This window comes from Phasianus colchicus, chromosome Z, assembly GCF_987193195.1.
Source record: "Phasianus colchicus chromosome Z, bPhaCol1.hap1.1, whole genome shotgun sequence".
In the NCBI taxonomy this organism is placed as follows: Eukaryota; Metazoa; Chordata; class Aves; order Galliformes; family Phasianidae; genus Phasianus; species Phasianus colchicus.
This window is the reverse complement of record NC_143476.1, coordinates 84,360,650-84,375,581: the sequence shown is the minus strand read 5'-3', so window position 1 is coordinate 84,375,581 and position 14,932 is coordinate 84,360,650. Positions and strand designations below refer to the sequence as shown.

At 41.1% G+C, this 14,932-nt stretch overlaps 1 protein-coding gene across 3 annotated transcripts in view; it reads left to right on the top strand.

Annotated features, from left to right (window-relative positions):
* The window catches only part of UBAP1 (ubiquitin associated protein 1), a 37,360-nt gene that overhangs the window by 14,656 nt on the left and 7,772 nt on the right, over positions 1-14,932 (top strand). For all 3 annotated transcript variants that reach the window (XM_090132280.1, XM_090132278.1, XM_090132279.1), the window contains exons 2-7: positions 1,691-1,731; positions 6,090-6,214; positions 8,027-8,947; positions 11,833-11,865; positions 12,306-12,503; positions 13,869-13,970. In XM_090132280.1, coding sequence (XP_089988406.1) covers positions 1,698-1,731; positions 6,090-6,214; positions 8,027-8,947; positions 11,833-11,865; positions 12,306-12,503; positions 13,869-13,970 — 1,413 coding nt within the window. In that variant the 5' untranslated portion in view covers positions 1,691-1,697. The remainder of the gene's footprint in view (positions 1-1,690; positions 1,732-6,089; positions 6,215-8,026; positions 8,948-11,832; positions 11,866-12,305; positions 12,504-13,868; positions 13,971-14,932) is intronic.

Below are 14,932 nucleotides of genomic sequence, written 5' to 3'. Positions count from 1 at the left end.
TTAAGTTGAAACATGTAATGAAGTATCAGTCAGAAATCGGTATGCCCATGTGCCCCAACCACAAATACCCTTCAGCATCTCATAGTGTTTGGAGATGAAAGACAGTGGTAGTAGAGCTGCAGGGATGTGTTGGAGGAAGGCTTTGGAAGCAAGTCCTTCTGATTTCTGAAAGAGCAGTAATAAAGGTAAGCAGGCCTTTTGTCCAGTGCAAAAGCTTTGACCAAGCCAAGATACTCCAAACCCAGAAGCATAGCTGTAACATCAGTAACCCTCAAACTTGTAACTGGCTGCAAATATGTATTTTTTTCTAGGTGGCAAGAGAGAGCAGCAAGATGCTTGTAATGGGCTAGATAGCCTACCAAATCTGATTACTCAAGATATACTAGTTTAACTAAATCCACTTTTCTGAAGAGATGACAAAATGAGGTTGGGAACCTGTTTCAGCATTACTGTGTGCAGTGCCTAATGGTTCTGTTTGCTGACAACAGTTGAAACTGTCTCAACCTGATCCCAAACATGTCAGTTGCTACCAGGAGGCAGCTAAACATCTTTAGACACCCTTTCTTTAAGGGAACATCTGTGAGGGTAACATTCTTATGAATCTGCAAGAGAAACTTAAAGAACAAGACCATGTTTGGGGATGATGGATGTGAAAGTTAGATCTGTTCCATGTTGTGGTTGGAGTGCTGTTGGCTGCTGGTGGGAGTGTGCTGGTTAATTCCATTTTTGTGAAGAATGCCTGTTAGGTGCTGCAGTCTGTTAGCTGGAGGCCTTTGGAAACAGAGCAGCTCTGATCCTATGTCATACATAGCATCAAAGGAGGACTTAGATTGAGTTATTCAGGGAGTTATGCTGTGGTGTTTTAAGAAAGATCTTCTGATATATTTCTAGTACAGCAAAAGAAGCAGATCTGTTATTGAATGCACCAGGAGCATCCTGGAGCTGGGCTTTAGCTGACTAATCAGCAGGTATTTTGCAGCTCATTCTAGTTCAAGAAAAGCTTTTCCTTGGGATCAGACTGCTGTGTTATGTGATGCCTAAACTCCTTTAACATCTTAATCACGGAGTATTTGCTTTATTAACTTCTCAAAAAAATTGTTAATGAAATTCTGTGGGAACTGGATGAAAAATGTTACCATTGCTTCCTTGTGCATATTTGAAAACTTTATTTTCCTACCAGTTTCTGTGTACCAGCATTGTGTACTGTGTGTATTTTACCCAGTGCGTCTGGACAAGCACTGTGTTGTCTGACAGGCTCTGCATAGCAAATGTCATAGTATCCCTTTTTAGAGCAACAGGGATTAAACTGAAGAGGATCAGTGTGGTATTTCCAGTAGGAAAAGCTATTCTTAATAGTCCTGCAGGGGAGGCAGGTTGTGCTTGCTCACTGGGTCTGGGAAGGAGCAACTTCTGAGTACTGTGACCTAGAACTCTGCCTTCCTAATTAATCTGGCTGTTTCTTCTTGCCTTTTTTTTCTTTTTGCCACTTAGATTGTCAGACCCTAGGCTAAATTAATGTCTGAATTATTGACACTGTAAAATAAGTTTGGCTATTTATCTTGGCAATAGAATAAACATAGCAAGTGTCAGCAGCGTATCCTATAATCCAGAGATAAGACTGCAGAACTGCATAGGATTATGCAACACAGTATGTATAAATTTGCTGAAGCTTTTTTAAAATATTTTTCAGGTTCTAAATGGCTTCTAAGAAGTTGGGATCCGACTCTCACGGTGAGTGGAATTTGTTATCTTTCAATCAGATGAATCTTAGTATTGTTGCTGACTAGAGCCTTGGCTTAGAAAGGCCACAGAGACTAATTGTTCAGCCTCAGATGAGATTTTTGTTGTAAATGAAGTGCCTTGGCTTCCTCCTTGCATAGTTGTTTGCTGATGCTGTGCCTGTTCTCTAGTTAAACTGAAATAAAGCAGCTGATTATTCTCCATTACCCCCACCTTCTCTCATGGCAGACTAATACCTCTCCAAGAATCCCCTTCAGTATCAAAGGTGAGCTGTAATTATGGTACTGATGTGAAGACCACTGAAGCAGTCACTAATCTGCAGCTTATTCTTATGGAAGTCAAATGAACAGTTGGATTGAAAATTAAGCTTTTAATATAGCATTGTGCTTGCTTTTTTCTTAGCAGTGAATTTATTCCTAAACTGGACTTGCATAACTGCAAGTATTGAGCTAGATAAGTGAAGAAGAGATTTTTGTCTACGTCTGAGATGTGTGATATCATGCAGATGTTTGGTGTTATAAAGAATTACTTTCTTGTACCTGTGTTACTCTTAGAAAATGGGATATAGATTTGAAAGAGTTCTTATTTCCTTAGAGACCTAAATTCAGTTTGTTACATATAATGTAGATCCTTAAAAGAAGTAAAAGCTGCACTGGGAGGATAAAATGAAATGTCTAACATGATTGTTATAGAAAGAATATTTTGTGTCAGAAAAAACAGCCTTGATTTTTCAGGGTAGTTTTTCTGAAAGTAGGATCCAGATGCATTCCTCTTCCTCCTGAGCATATTGTTCTGTCTTGCAAGCATGAAATTGAGGTATGCAGTAAATTTAAGTTAATTCAAATATACATTAAGGATTAATAGAAATAGTCTACCAAAACTTGATTTTTGGGTGGCTACCTCTGTTGTTGTGGCAATTTACTTCATTATTAGATAACTGCCAACTCTTCAGCTGCTGTTCTCTGGACACTTGTCTTTTGAATTTGTCTGCTTCCTAAACCAGACTAGAAGAGACCCTGCACAGAGATGGAAATAAGCCTGTCTTAACTGTTTCTTAAAACAGTGGAGTTTGGTGGAACATGCCCCTGGCTTCAGAATAATAAGATCCTCTGTTCCTAATGATATCCTTAACTCTGTCACAGTACTGGTTCTGAATTGTGGAACAGATTTCTTGGCTTATTTCTTGGAAAATCAGCAAGGTAATTTTTTCACTCTTTTCCATAGTTGGGAAGCCTCAATCCTACTAATTGAATTTTGACTTAGTGTGAATCTAGTCCAGTAGCTGCATTCTGATCTCCTCATCTGCCTTCAGCTTGGGTTCTGTGACAAGGTGTAATTAGTCAACCGAGTCAGTGGATCTCTTGTACTTATTGTTCAGCTGTGTATTGAGTTAGAGGCTGAATTCAGGAGGTGAAATCACAGAATAGCTGAGCTTTGCAGGGAACTTTGGAGGTCATCTTTTCCAGACCTCTTGCTCAAGGTGGGCTACCTAGAGTGGGTTTCTCAGAACCTTGTGCAGATGGGAAGAGGCTGGAGACAACAGAACACTTTTTTTTCACTTGAGGGGTGATTTATAACTTTGAGTAAGGTGTAACTCCATGTGCTATCTTGTCATCTGGATAACTGGAAGTTCAAGCTTACTTTAAAAGTGGCATCCAGAAGTACAGCTCTCATCTGATATGCAAAAGGACAGCTTATATTAAGTGCAGCAAGTTAATGTTGCTGTTGTGTTGTCACTGACTCTGTACAGTTTAAGAACTTTTCAATCCAGTTTCTGAAAATCACATAACCTTAGTTTGTGTGACCACTAAAACTAAGTTGGTTTCAAAACAGTTCCCAATTCATTACTGGTAACCGCACTTTATCTGAACTGTTCTCATTATGCTGTCACACTGCTTCTGTGAATTAGCTGGCAGTTTCTGCATTACTGAAGTGGACAGAAGTCTTTCTCTCACAGCAGTAGTTCCTTGATGCAGGAGTGTCGTATAGTGCGTGGCATCAGAGAGCAGTTGAACAGCTACTGTTTTACTGGGGCTGTTCTCACAGAGCCCTCCCTCAATATGTCATAAAGCCCTTAAAGGAAATGAAGGGGCTAATGTGCTTATAAAAGAACAGTTAAGAAAACGTTCAGTGGCTTTGCTTAAACCATTGAAATAATGGCTTGTTTACTTTGTATATGGAGGTTCTGCTTATTGTTTTGAATTTGCTGTTTATGTCCTTACCCATCAGAGTGTTTAGACAGTATGGTCATCTGTTTGTAAAAAAAGGACTCTTTGCTTTCTGCTCAGTTTTTAAATTAGCTAGGCTAGTGCTATTCTGACTGTGCTGGAACAAATTGAGTACTATGTGCTTCAACATTTCACTTCAGGAGAACTTTTTTAGCATTATGGACTCTTCATTGTCAAAATGCCTAGAATACTTTGTGTGTTTCTTGATATCCTTGTAGCTGAGTTGTGTTCAAGACAAGAGTATAGCAGTGTATTAGAAAACTATCACATTGGGAAAACACTGGGAAGTTTTCTCCTTAGCCTAGATGTTGAGGTTAAACGAACAGCTGTCAATTCAGATAATCCAGTCTGTGTTCCTAGGTTTTTTTTTACTGTGCTAAAACAAATGAAATTGTGGTGTAAACACCACAGTGACTAGTGCCTGTTTCAGGCAAACAAGAATGCCATGTAAGAGGTGGTATCTACCACCTACTGTGTTAATGCCTCTAGTAAGACACATATTTGCATACTGTGCAACTTGAGCTGTGGGAGTGGTGCAAAGCAGTAATCCTGCTTCACTTGCATGCTGGAGTAATCTCTGCTAGAGCAGAGCTAGTGCTGGTGGGACTAACTGGGGCTTGGTAGTTACCAAGCTGGGCTCTCAGCAGTTTGGAGATGTGATTGTCTCTGAGTCAGCCATAATTTACAGCTATAGTTCAAAGGCTGCAAGAGTTCTTACTTCTGCATAAACACACTATGTCATATCCAGCTTCTCAAATAGTCAGCTCAGGTACTGCTTGGATGCCACAGTGTTAGTGGCCATTGAGGTGTGGTATGGATGCCGTGCTGTGCCTTACTTGAATGTGTGGTTCTTAGTAAGGGTCAGTGAAGATAGTAACATATGGCGTGTGGGGTCCTTTTCTTCTTGTTTTGGTGGTACAGGTGGTTATTTAGCCTGAGGGTTTCAAAGCTGGCGGAAGAGCCACCCATGCCCTACCAGCACTCCGGGACCAGCCAGTGGAGTACATAGTGTGAGAGCTCACTTGATGACACATAACATTTAACTCCAAATTAACAGGATATTCCTGTTTTCAAAAGCTGCTTGTCCTCTTGGAGCTTGTGGCTTTGTTACTGTAGATGAGTCAACAGTGAGGGAACGCAAATAGTACTTGAACTGTCATCCAAGTATGAAAATGGGTCAGATAAAAATGGCAAGGCACAGCTCACTGAGCAAGAGGCTAGTCACTGAACAACATCCTAGATGTTGCCACTTATGCCTGGTTGGATTTATATCATTCAAAGCAAAGTTACATTCAAATGATGTGATGTGGGCTCTCTAGTACATTTCACAGCAGCTTGTGGAAAAGAAACTTTTAAATCTCTGGATTGTTGGAGGTGTTTGAGTTGTTGGTGACTCTACCTTGTGTGATTTGTAGAATGCTTGAAGAGAGAGTTTCTGTCCTAAAAAGCTTTTTAAACACTGTGTGTAAGTGACAGACATCAAGCACAGATGGAGGACCATGGAAGTAAGCCAGTGACCTCATTAGAGTGATCATGAATTGGGTAGTGAATCAAGTTAGATTACCTCATTTGGAAAATCAATATTACTATACTAAATAGTTTTAAGGTACTTTTCTGTGTTTTTGTTAAAGCCAGTCATTGAACTACTTTGCTCTTTTGACTGCTTTTGTCCAAATGCTACTCCTACTTGTATGCCAAAACTGTTTTTTCCTAGCTACTCTAGAGTTGGGTCATCCTAACGCCTGTTTCAAATGTGGCAAAAAGCAATGGCTCCTTCTACAGAGGCATAACAAAATGCAGTGTTCAGGAGAGCTTCAGAATCTGGTTGTGTAGGCTTGTCACAAAGGAAGTTCAGATGCCAGGAATATTAACTTCAGCAACTGCTCAGCTGTTGTGTTGTTGTAAAAACTGGTAAAGGACTAGCACGTTCTTTGTAAAGAACAAAACTGAAGCAATGAAATCAAAACAGATTCAGTGTTTCTGATGACACAACTTCCTCTGAGTTGAATCACTTTCACCTGATGTAGCTGTGGCAACAGGGGAAGAATTGCTCCCAAATATAGAAATGTGAGGAGTAAATTGAAATGGTGAGGTTTTTGATAAAACTTCTTTTGATTTTAGGGCCTTTCAGCTATCTTGATGATGTCCCATTTAAGATAGGAGACAAATTTAAAACCCCTGCGAAGGTTGGATTACCCATTGGTTTCTGCCTGCCTGATTCTTTTCAGCTTGTCAGAGAAGCCCAGGTAAGTGATGTTTTTTTTTTGCCTTTATGGGGTCCCACATATGATGCTGCAAACTGCTTTTAACAGGTATGCTGTAGTAGCATATCTTATGCCAGTAGTAGCAGAAGATCTGCTGGAATGTGTAGTAAGTTAAAAAAAATAATAATAATAATAAATAAATTTTACATGGTAAGCCATGTAAAAAAAAATTACTGCTTATCAGTTAAAAAAGCCTAATGACATTTATTTTCTTGTATCTACTCCAAAATGAACTATGTTTTTGTGTCTTGGTTAAAGATCCAAATGCTACCCTGATGTTGCTAAAATCTGTGGTATTTTTTAAGAAGAAGAATTGTCCTCATTCTATGAATGTTAACAGAATGCTTTTTGAAGGTAACAGGTATGGCTGTATTCTGTGAGTTCTCAAAGTAATGGCATGAAAAAACTTCCAGTTCCTGTCCTCTGTGCAGTTCTGAGCAGAAATGCTACACCAGCTGTGCAGCAAAGAGATTACAGTTTGGTACAGATTTCTTCCAGGTCTTTTAGGTTCATGACTCATACATAAACATCTGGTAACATAAAAATCTTCAAGTGCAGGATGTGGTCCTGGAAATATAGTTGAACTGCTCAGACAGCAAAGAATATGAAATTAATAGAACCTAGCACATCTGCTAGTGAGTTTTTCAAAATCACTATGCTGGTAAATTGTCCATCTTCCTTTTTAGAGCCTTAGTTCCAAGGGAAGGGAAGGCTCTTCAGTGTACAGCTGAGATACCAGATCTCCAGGTTTTCACTGGAGCCCGCTATGGATAGGATATGATGCAACATAGTGAGTCTCAGAAAATCCTAGCAAAGGCATAGCAAGCCTTCCTGGTGTATTGCTCTTTTGAGCTGGGACCTTGCAGTGCTGTTGCAAGAGTAGTCCTGTTTGGTTATGTGACATCATTCTGGATTGTAATTTTTGTGAGTCACAGGTAGGTAGTCACCCTGCACATAGCTCATAGGCTTTGTTCTCTAAATGTTCTCTCATTGTTCAGAAGGCACTAAAGATGTTTAGTCTTAATAAGATATTAAAGCTGTAAATGTGTTTAGTCTGTTTAGAACTTTGTTATGCCACTACAGTGGCTCATGCAGTTAATAGTAGTAGCTTATATAAATGTCTCTCTATGCTAACCCAGCCCTGTAAGAGCTGATATTAAATGAGGAAAGCTTACAGAATCACAGCCATGCCAGTAATAGTGGCAAAAACTGCTGCTGCAGGTTGGTGTTTCATCAGAGTTGCCAGTGTACCATTTTTGCTGGTGAGCCTACCAATGCCTCTTCAGCTAGTGGATGTAAAACTGATATCAAACCCTTTAGGGATCTTTTACTGTGAACTGACAAATACTGTCCTGGTCTTTGGATGCAAAAAATACTCCGCAATGGTCTTGAATGTAGTTCAGTAGTGCCAGATCTAGGTGTTACGGTCCACGTGTGACATCAGTGTGGCTAATGCATTACACTACCAATAACTACATTTCCTCTTCTTCCCAAGAGGATGAGAGATTTTGAGATCATCAGTAGCTCTTAAGGAAAACTAAACGTAGGAAGGAGGCAAAATATGGGATTCTAATCCAGAGTGTAGCAGACCTTGCTGCTAGGTGCAAAATCAACTATTTCAGGCGTCTCCTAGTTTTGCAAGTCTGTAAGTTACAAGAAATGCTGGAAAAAAAATTGACTGTCTATGTTAATACGTGTAGCTCTTGCTCTGTTATTTAAGTTGCTGTTAAAGTAGTGACTGTGATTCTTACATGTTTATGTAAGTTATTTTTTTCCCATCTCCTTTCCTCTCAGTATGACTTCTCCCTGGAAAAGAAAACAATTGAGTGGGCTGAAGATATCAAAAAAATTCAAGCTGCCCAGAAAGAAGCTGAACGCAAGGCTGAAGAAGCAATAGCGAACTCAAAAGTTGCTCCAGAGGACAAAAACAGAATGGGGTTCCCAGAGGGACCTTGTCCTGAGGCCATGCCTCCACCTATTAACCCCATACTCGCTAGTCTGCAGCACAATAGTATTCTTACTCCTACTCCAGCCAACAGTAGTGCTGTGAAGCAAAAAGTTCTTAGTCCACCTCATCCAAAAGCAGATTTCAACCCAGCTGATTTTGAATGTGAAGAAGACCCATTTGACAAACTGGAATTAAAAACTATTGATGATAAAGAGGAATTAAAAAACATTCTTGAAATTCATGTTGGTACTACTGGGCCAGTTGTTGCCCAACTGTTGGACAACAGTTTGCCCAAAGGAAGGTCTGAGTCTGTGTTACAAGATCAGGAAGTTTTGGCATCCATTGAAAGGGTTGCGTTGGACCTCAAGCCCCTTCACAAACCCAATGGCTTTATCACTTTACCGCAACTGGGAAACTGTGAAAAGATGTCCTTGTCTTCCAAAGTGTCCCTGTCCCCTATCACTTCAGTGAGCAATATCAAATCTCTGTCCTTTCCTAAACTTGACTCCGATGAGAGTGATCAAAAGTCGTCAAAGCTCATGAGCACTTTTCACAGCACTGGTTGTCTCCGCAATGGCACTTTTCTCAGCTCTTTGCAGGCCTGTGCTCAGAGTAAAGCTAGCGAACTGAATGGACACAATATGGTTGATCTTTCTGCTGTAAATGAGGACAGTGGAATGGAGACATCAACATTATCCTCTTCATCCAGACTGCCGTCTCTGGCTTTGTCAACACTGTGTACAGAAGAACAAAGCACAGTGACCACGGTAAAATACAGTGGATTAAAATTGTGTATATGGGGGTGATGCAGAGATGTGGAGGCAGATGATGATTCTAAAACATCCAACAGCCTAATTTTTAAGCTTCTTTTAATGTGAGTTGTGTGTAGATAGGACAGATCATGTACAATAGTTCTTCATTAAGTGGGAATTTCTTCAGTTCAAAAAGTCTTTATGTTGACAGTATGAACCTCAGACTGCTGTACACAGATTTCTTCTCCCCATTTCCTCCTGACAAAATCTAATTTGAGTAAACACATGGACTGTGTTTTCCAAAGAACTTAAGATCTAGACGCCAGTACCCGTGAAGTCTAATGGAAAGTTTGTAGTCAAGTCCTCTTGCTGGCTCTAAAACAACCTGAGAAATTGGAGGCTTCTGTCTGATAAGCAGTGCATCAGTGGTTCTGAAGTCTGACTGGCATGCTCTAGGGTTTTGTTTTTTTTTTTTCTAACACCATATGCTCTACAGCAAATGTCAGTGTTTCAGTCTCTTTGTTCTTTCATCTCTTTTTCTGGCTTAGGTTAAAGCATTATTGAGAAATACAGTGTTCTGGCAATTAGTGTATTCTTCAGAGCACAGTAGAAGAGGTGTTTATTGATCAGAAGAACAAGCATAATGCAGTAAGCTTTGGCAGAAGTAGCAGTATGCTGAGCAAGTGCTTACTGCTACCAATCAAGTTTTGGGAGGAGATTCTGTCACTGTATGTAGCTCAGGTGAATTCTTGAAGCAGGAGGAGTCTCTAGGGATTAATATGAAAGAGCACTTACAACTAGATAGATGGGCCTTAAAATAGCCAAATTCTCACTCTGAGTATTTTAATCTTTGTGCTAGAATAAATCGTGATCAAGAGCAGAAGTGTATTCTCTGGAAAACTATTAAGAGAAGAAACAAAGAGTAAAAAGAAATCGAAAGACTTATTAGGAGGAGGAATACAGATCAGAATTTGAAACTTTGTGTTTGGAAGTAAAGAAGCCAAGAAATTGGTGTGTTGACAGAACTAGTTATTTCCTTTTAAGGTTGAAGACTCTGAATATACTTGGTTTGTATTTCCTTGTTAAGGTCTTAGTTGATAGAAAATTACCTGAGTTGCAAGAAATGGAAGTAAATGCAAATAGAGATACAAAAATCTCCAGAGTATGGAAAGGAGAGAGTTGTCTGGTTGTGTCAGCTGTTGGTTGTGCTCCTTGGCAGACTGGTTCTGCAGAAATGGAATAGCTGTGCATCCCTGGTGCAGGATGGATCCCAGGCTAATGTGGAGGTTGAAGAGAACAGACAGGACGAGTGGTCTCTCTGAACTGGATGTAGTACTGAAGATGTGTAATTTCTGTGCTGACTGGAACTTCCCAAAGTGGACCTGTTCCATATTGCTTACTTTTCTGTTGCCAGATATCATATAACATTTCATATTTGTGCTGAGTGACAGGAAATAGTCCCATGAGGTGGTTTCTTGTAGTCTTCCCCAAGTTTCTGCCCTCAGAACTGTTAGAATGGGACAAATAGAAAAAAGTGGTAGACAAGTCTTTATGACTGGGCTGAGGTCAATGCAGGGCTTTTAGAAATAGGTGTGGGAGATGCTGGCTTTAGAAACCAGGTCAGAGCTGAAGTAAGCGCTTAGCTCCTTTTCAGCCCAGCAGATGTTTACTAAGAGGAAGTACCAGGTTTTGCTGTCAAAGTTAAGTATTGTTAGCCATTGGGAACAGGACAGTTGGTGAAAATGCTCAACCATTTTGTTTATACATGACACATAAAATGCAATGCTTTGAAAGATGAGGGGGAGGGTGTTTGTTTCTCTTAACCCTTGTCAGAGTAAGAAAATATATATACATCAATAGATGTTTCTAGGCACTGACTTCAGAACCCATCAGTGTACTTAGCAAGTCACTGAGTCAAGAACTGAAGAGGAATCAGCACATTACATAGCTGTGTGAGCTTGTAGCTGTCACTGTGATGGAAAAAGCAAATTTACAATTATTGGAGAATCACAGAATCACTACGGTTGGAAAAGACCTATAAGATCATTCAGTCCAACCATACATTCTAAGAAGGAATTACATTCTTCTTAGAATGTAATCTACTTACAGAGTGCTGAGAGAACAAACAATCCTTATAACGGCTGCATCCGAAGCGGTGCAGCCAGCAGGGCAAGGGAGGGGATCCTGCCCCTCTGCTCTGCGCTGTGACACCTCACCTGGAGCACTGCGTCCACAGCTGGAGTGCTCAGCACAGGAGAGACGGGGGCCTGTTGGAGAGCGTCCGGAGGAGGGCCACACAAATGGTCAGGGATGGAGCAGCTCCCTGCGAGGACGGGCTGAGAGAGCTGGGGCTGTGCAGCCTGGAGAACGGAAGGCTGAGGGAGACCTGAGAGCAGTCTTCCACTATCTAATGGGGCTGCAAGAAGGAAGGGGGATAGACTCTTCAGTAGGATCTGTTGTGGTGGGATAAGGGGAACTGATTTCAAACTAGAAGAGGGAAGATCTAGGTTGGATATAAGGAAGAAGTTTTTTAAAAGGGTGATAAGGCACTGGCACAGGCTGCCCAGTGAGGTGGTGGATGCCCTGTCCCTGCAGACATCCCAGGTTGGGCTGGAGGGGCTGTGAGCACCTGATGAAGCTGTGGGTGTCCCTGCTCATTGCAGGGGAGTGAGTTGGACCAGGTGACCTTTAAGGATCCCTTGCTACTCAAACAATTCTGTGATTCTGTGGCTATTTTATAACTAGTCATAGAACGTAACTTACGTCTGCATAACTTGGCTAACCCGCATACTTGTCATACCTATGGTATGGTAGCCACAGTCCTGATCTTTTCATGAAACTTTTTTCCCAGTAGTGGCAACGTGTAATGTTCATCACCTTATTTGTATGTTGTCCAACAGGTACACCCCGACAAGGAGACAGAAATCCCTATGGTAAGTTCTGACATCCTTTGTGGTATTTATACAAAGCTACTGAAGTAGTTCCTTAAGTAAAGTTTCTTTGAATACTGAAAATCTTAGGCAGTGAGTAAACTTAGGGTAAGGAAGCAATCTTCACACTTCTCTAAGGCAAAGGGATTGCCTGTTTCATATGGATCTTTGCAGTTGCAAAGATTGGTTGTTAGAAAGTTTTAGCATATAGGAGGAAATCTGGGTAATGAAATGTTTCTTTGAGAAGAAAGGGTGTGATGGGAGTTGAACTGTTTACAGTGCTTGGTTTTGTCTTAATCATGAGTAGCTTCTGAAGGGCAGCCCCAGAAGACTCCAACTAACTGATATTTTTTTTGTGGAATATCCTGGTTTGGCACAGAAACAGGGAACTACGGGAATATAAAAGATGACCATTACCTAAGCTTCTGGGTTTTCCTTTCTAGGTAACACACCAAAATTTCCCAGTGTCTAAAGTGCCCAACAACACAACCTGCACAAAGCAGTCGGGTGTCCCTTTTCCAGAGTTACAGCAGGCTCTCTCTGCTAGTGAGAGGCAGTGCGTAGAGACAGTTGTCAGCATGGGCTATTCACCTGAGAATGTCCTGAAAGCCATGAAGAAGAAGGGACAAAACATAGACCAGGTAAGAGCTTGCATGGGGGAAAAGAGCCTTCAAGTTCTGATTCTGCTGAGATACAGCCTTGGCTTTGCAAAATGGAGGAGACGGGAATGCTTTATTTTAACAGTGGTTTTGCAGAACTGCCAGAGAACTTGTCACCTCTCAAAAAACGTTTCCAAAACCAAACAGCATCTATACAAGTTTTTATTTAAGACACTGCCTAAGGCAGCTGTACCTGTGGGTACTGCCTCACAGCTGAGGTTGGGAAAGGAGCCCTTACATCCAATAAGGGCTAGGACAGGTGCTCAGTCTTCCTAGCAACTACAAAACAACCCAGTGGATGCTTGGCATGGATCTATGCCTTGTTTTGTAGTGTGATTAAAACCAAGCACATTCCCTTGTTCTGAGCACAGGGTGTTATTCTGCTGATGCCTTTTCCTGGAGATTTGCTCTTAGGGCTTACTGCAGCCAGAAAAGGCTCTCCAAGGTAGCAGTTACCAACTTTTTTGTGTGCTCTGACTGTGGTGCTTTCTGCTTTGTGTTGTCTGAAACACTTGCTAAAACCAGGCCACAGAGCATAAAGCTCAGTGGATTTAAGTGTGGCTCTGGGTCTTGGATTAGCTTCAAACAAAGAAACATTTTGAAGCAAGAGGATTGTGGCCAGACTTTGTGTGCTGGCCCTGTACTCTTTGTGCATTGTGTGGAACATTACCTTGGTTGGAGGAATGCCTCTGTAGCTTCTGCTCTGTGTAGGATTTGGTTGCTTGTAGATCTGCCTTGCTTGCCCACCGTCTGTGAACTGAGCTGTAGTGCCAAACAGAAGAATGTCTGTTTGAAGGGCAGTTTTAAATCCTGCTGTATTTGCAGGCTGCTTTCTCTCTTGTTCTTAGCGCTACCTTTTTCTTACCTGCTTTTTTCTTTCTGCCCCTGCCTCTCAAAGCTGAGAATGGTTAAACACAGTGGCAGCAGTTTCTGGAAGTGTGAGTTGGGATTTGCAGCTTCTTGATATGTTGAGATATTCTTAAAAAGCTGAGTGCTTTCAGGTTGCATTAGCTCTTCAGTTTGAGAGGAAACTAAAAACGGACTTAGGTTGACAGCTGAACCTACAGTATCACTAAAAATATGTGTAGTATAAAAAGTACAGTTAATCTTAAATTCCTGCCCTTGCTCAGTGGTTAGGAACAGAAGACTGGAAATGGAAGATAAAGAACAAAGAAGGACAGAAGGACTTGTTTCCTTTTTCTGAACTCTTACAAGTTGTCTCAATATAGAGTAGGGAGTGCTTTATCTTATTCCTGGGATGGAGTCCTGCTCAGTTCCTCTGGTTGTACAGAGACTACAACCACATGCTGTGAATGTCACTGTAAAATTAGTTTTTCTTTCCCTCAGGTTTTGGATTACCTGTTTGCACATGGACAGCTTTGTGAAAAGGGCTTTGATCCACTTCTTGTTGAAGCAGCTTTGGAGATGCACCAGTGTTCGGAGGAGAAGGTGAGGGCACATTATCCTAAACATTAGTCAGACTGCACCATGAAAGGGAATTCCAACAGCACTTCATCTAAAGTGATGGATGTAATTCTAGCTTCATGGTAATGCTGACCTGCTTTCAGAACTAACTACCAAAGAATATCTATGTGGTGATGTGTTTTGAAGTGTTACAGTTCTTCATCGCTTTATTTACCATTACTTGCATGCATTTTTATGGGAAGATTTTTTAAAAGACACTGTTTATTTTGGTTGCAATGTTTTGAATAAAGTGTCCACTTTTGGCAAGGTGCTTGGTTCAGAGACAGTTAATTTCAGAAGCAGCAAATTATTTCCAAATATTGCCAGCTTGTCCTGGCCATGAGTTTCCTCTGTTGTATAAATGCATCTGCCTGGCTGCTCAGCAAATTGAGTTAGGTATCTGTCTGAAACAAGCCGGAAAGTACAGTTTCTGTGGGCCTGGTTTAGGCTGTGTGTACTTCAGAGGCAGGAACAGATAGGTAGCCAGGGCAGGGGATGGTGGAATGGCTTTTTAATGTATGCCAAGCTGTTGTGCACTGAGCTATTACAGGAAATCTTAAGAGGTGCTATCTTGTCCCCGCGAATGCTCATATACAGCTAGTGATGAGCTTGTAAACAGAAACAGTATGAAGATAAGAGAAATGACAGTGTTTAGAAAACAGATTTGCTGGAGGCTTAGCCCTCCCACTCCCCCCTCATCCTCTGCAAATTGGAAATAACTAGTTTCCTGATTGTCCCTTTTAGTGTGTTTTTCCCCTCTGGAGTGGAGGCAATGCACATAGCAGAATGTTCATAGAAGTTTGAGTTGTTTTGCTACTTGTCACTATTTTTCAGAGCTCAGTTAGGATTTGTGTTTGGTGTTGGTAGTTTAGCACACTGTGTTCAAAAGGATTCTGGTAATATCACAGTTTTGCCCTAGATTTGGAAGAGCCATTTGATAACAAAGG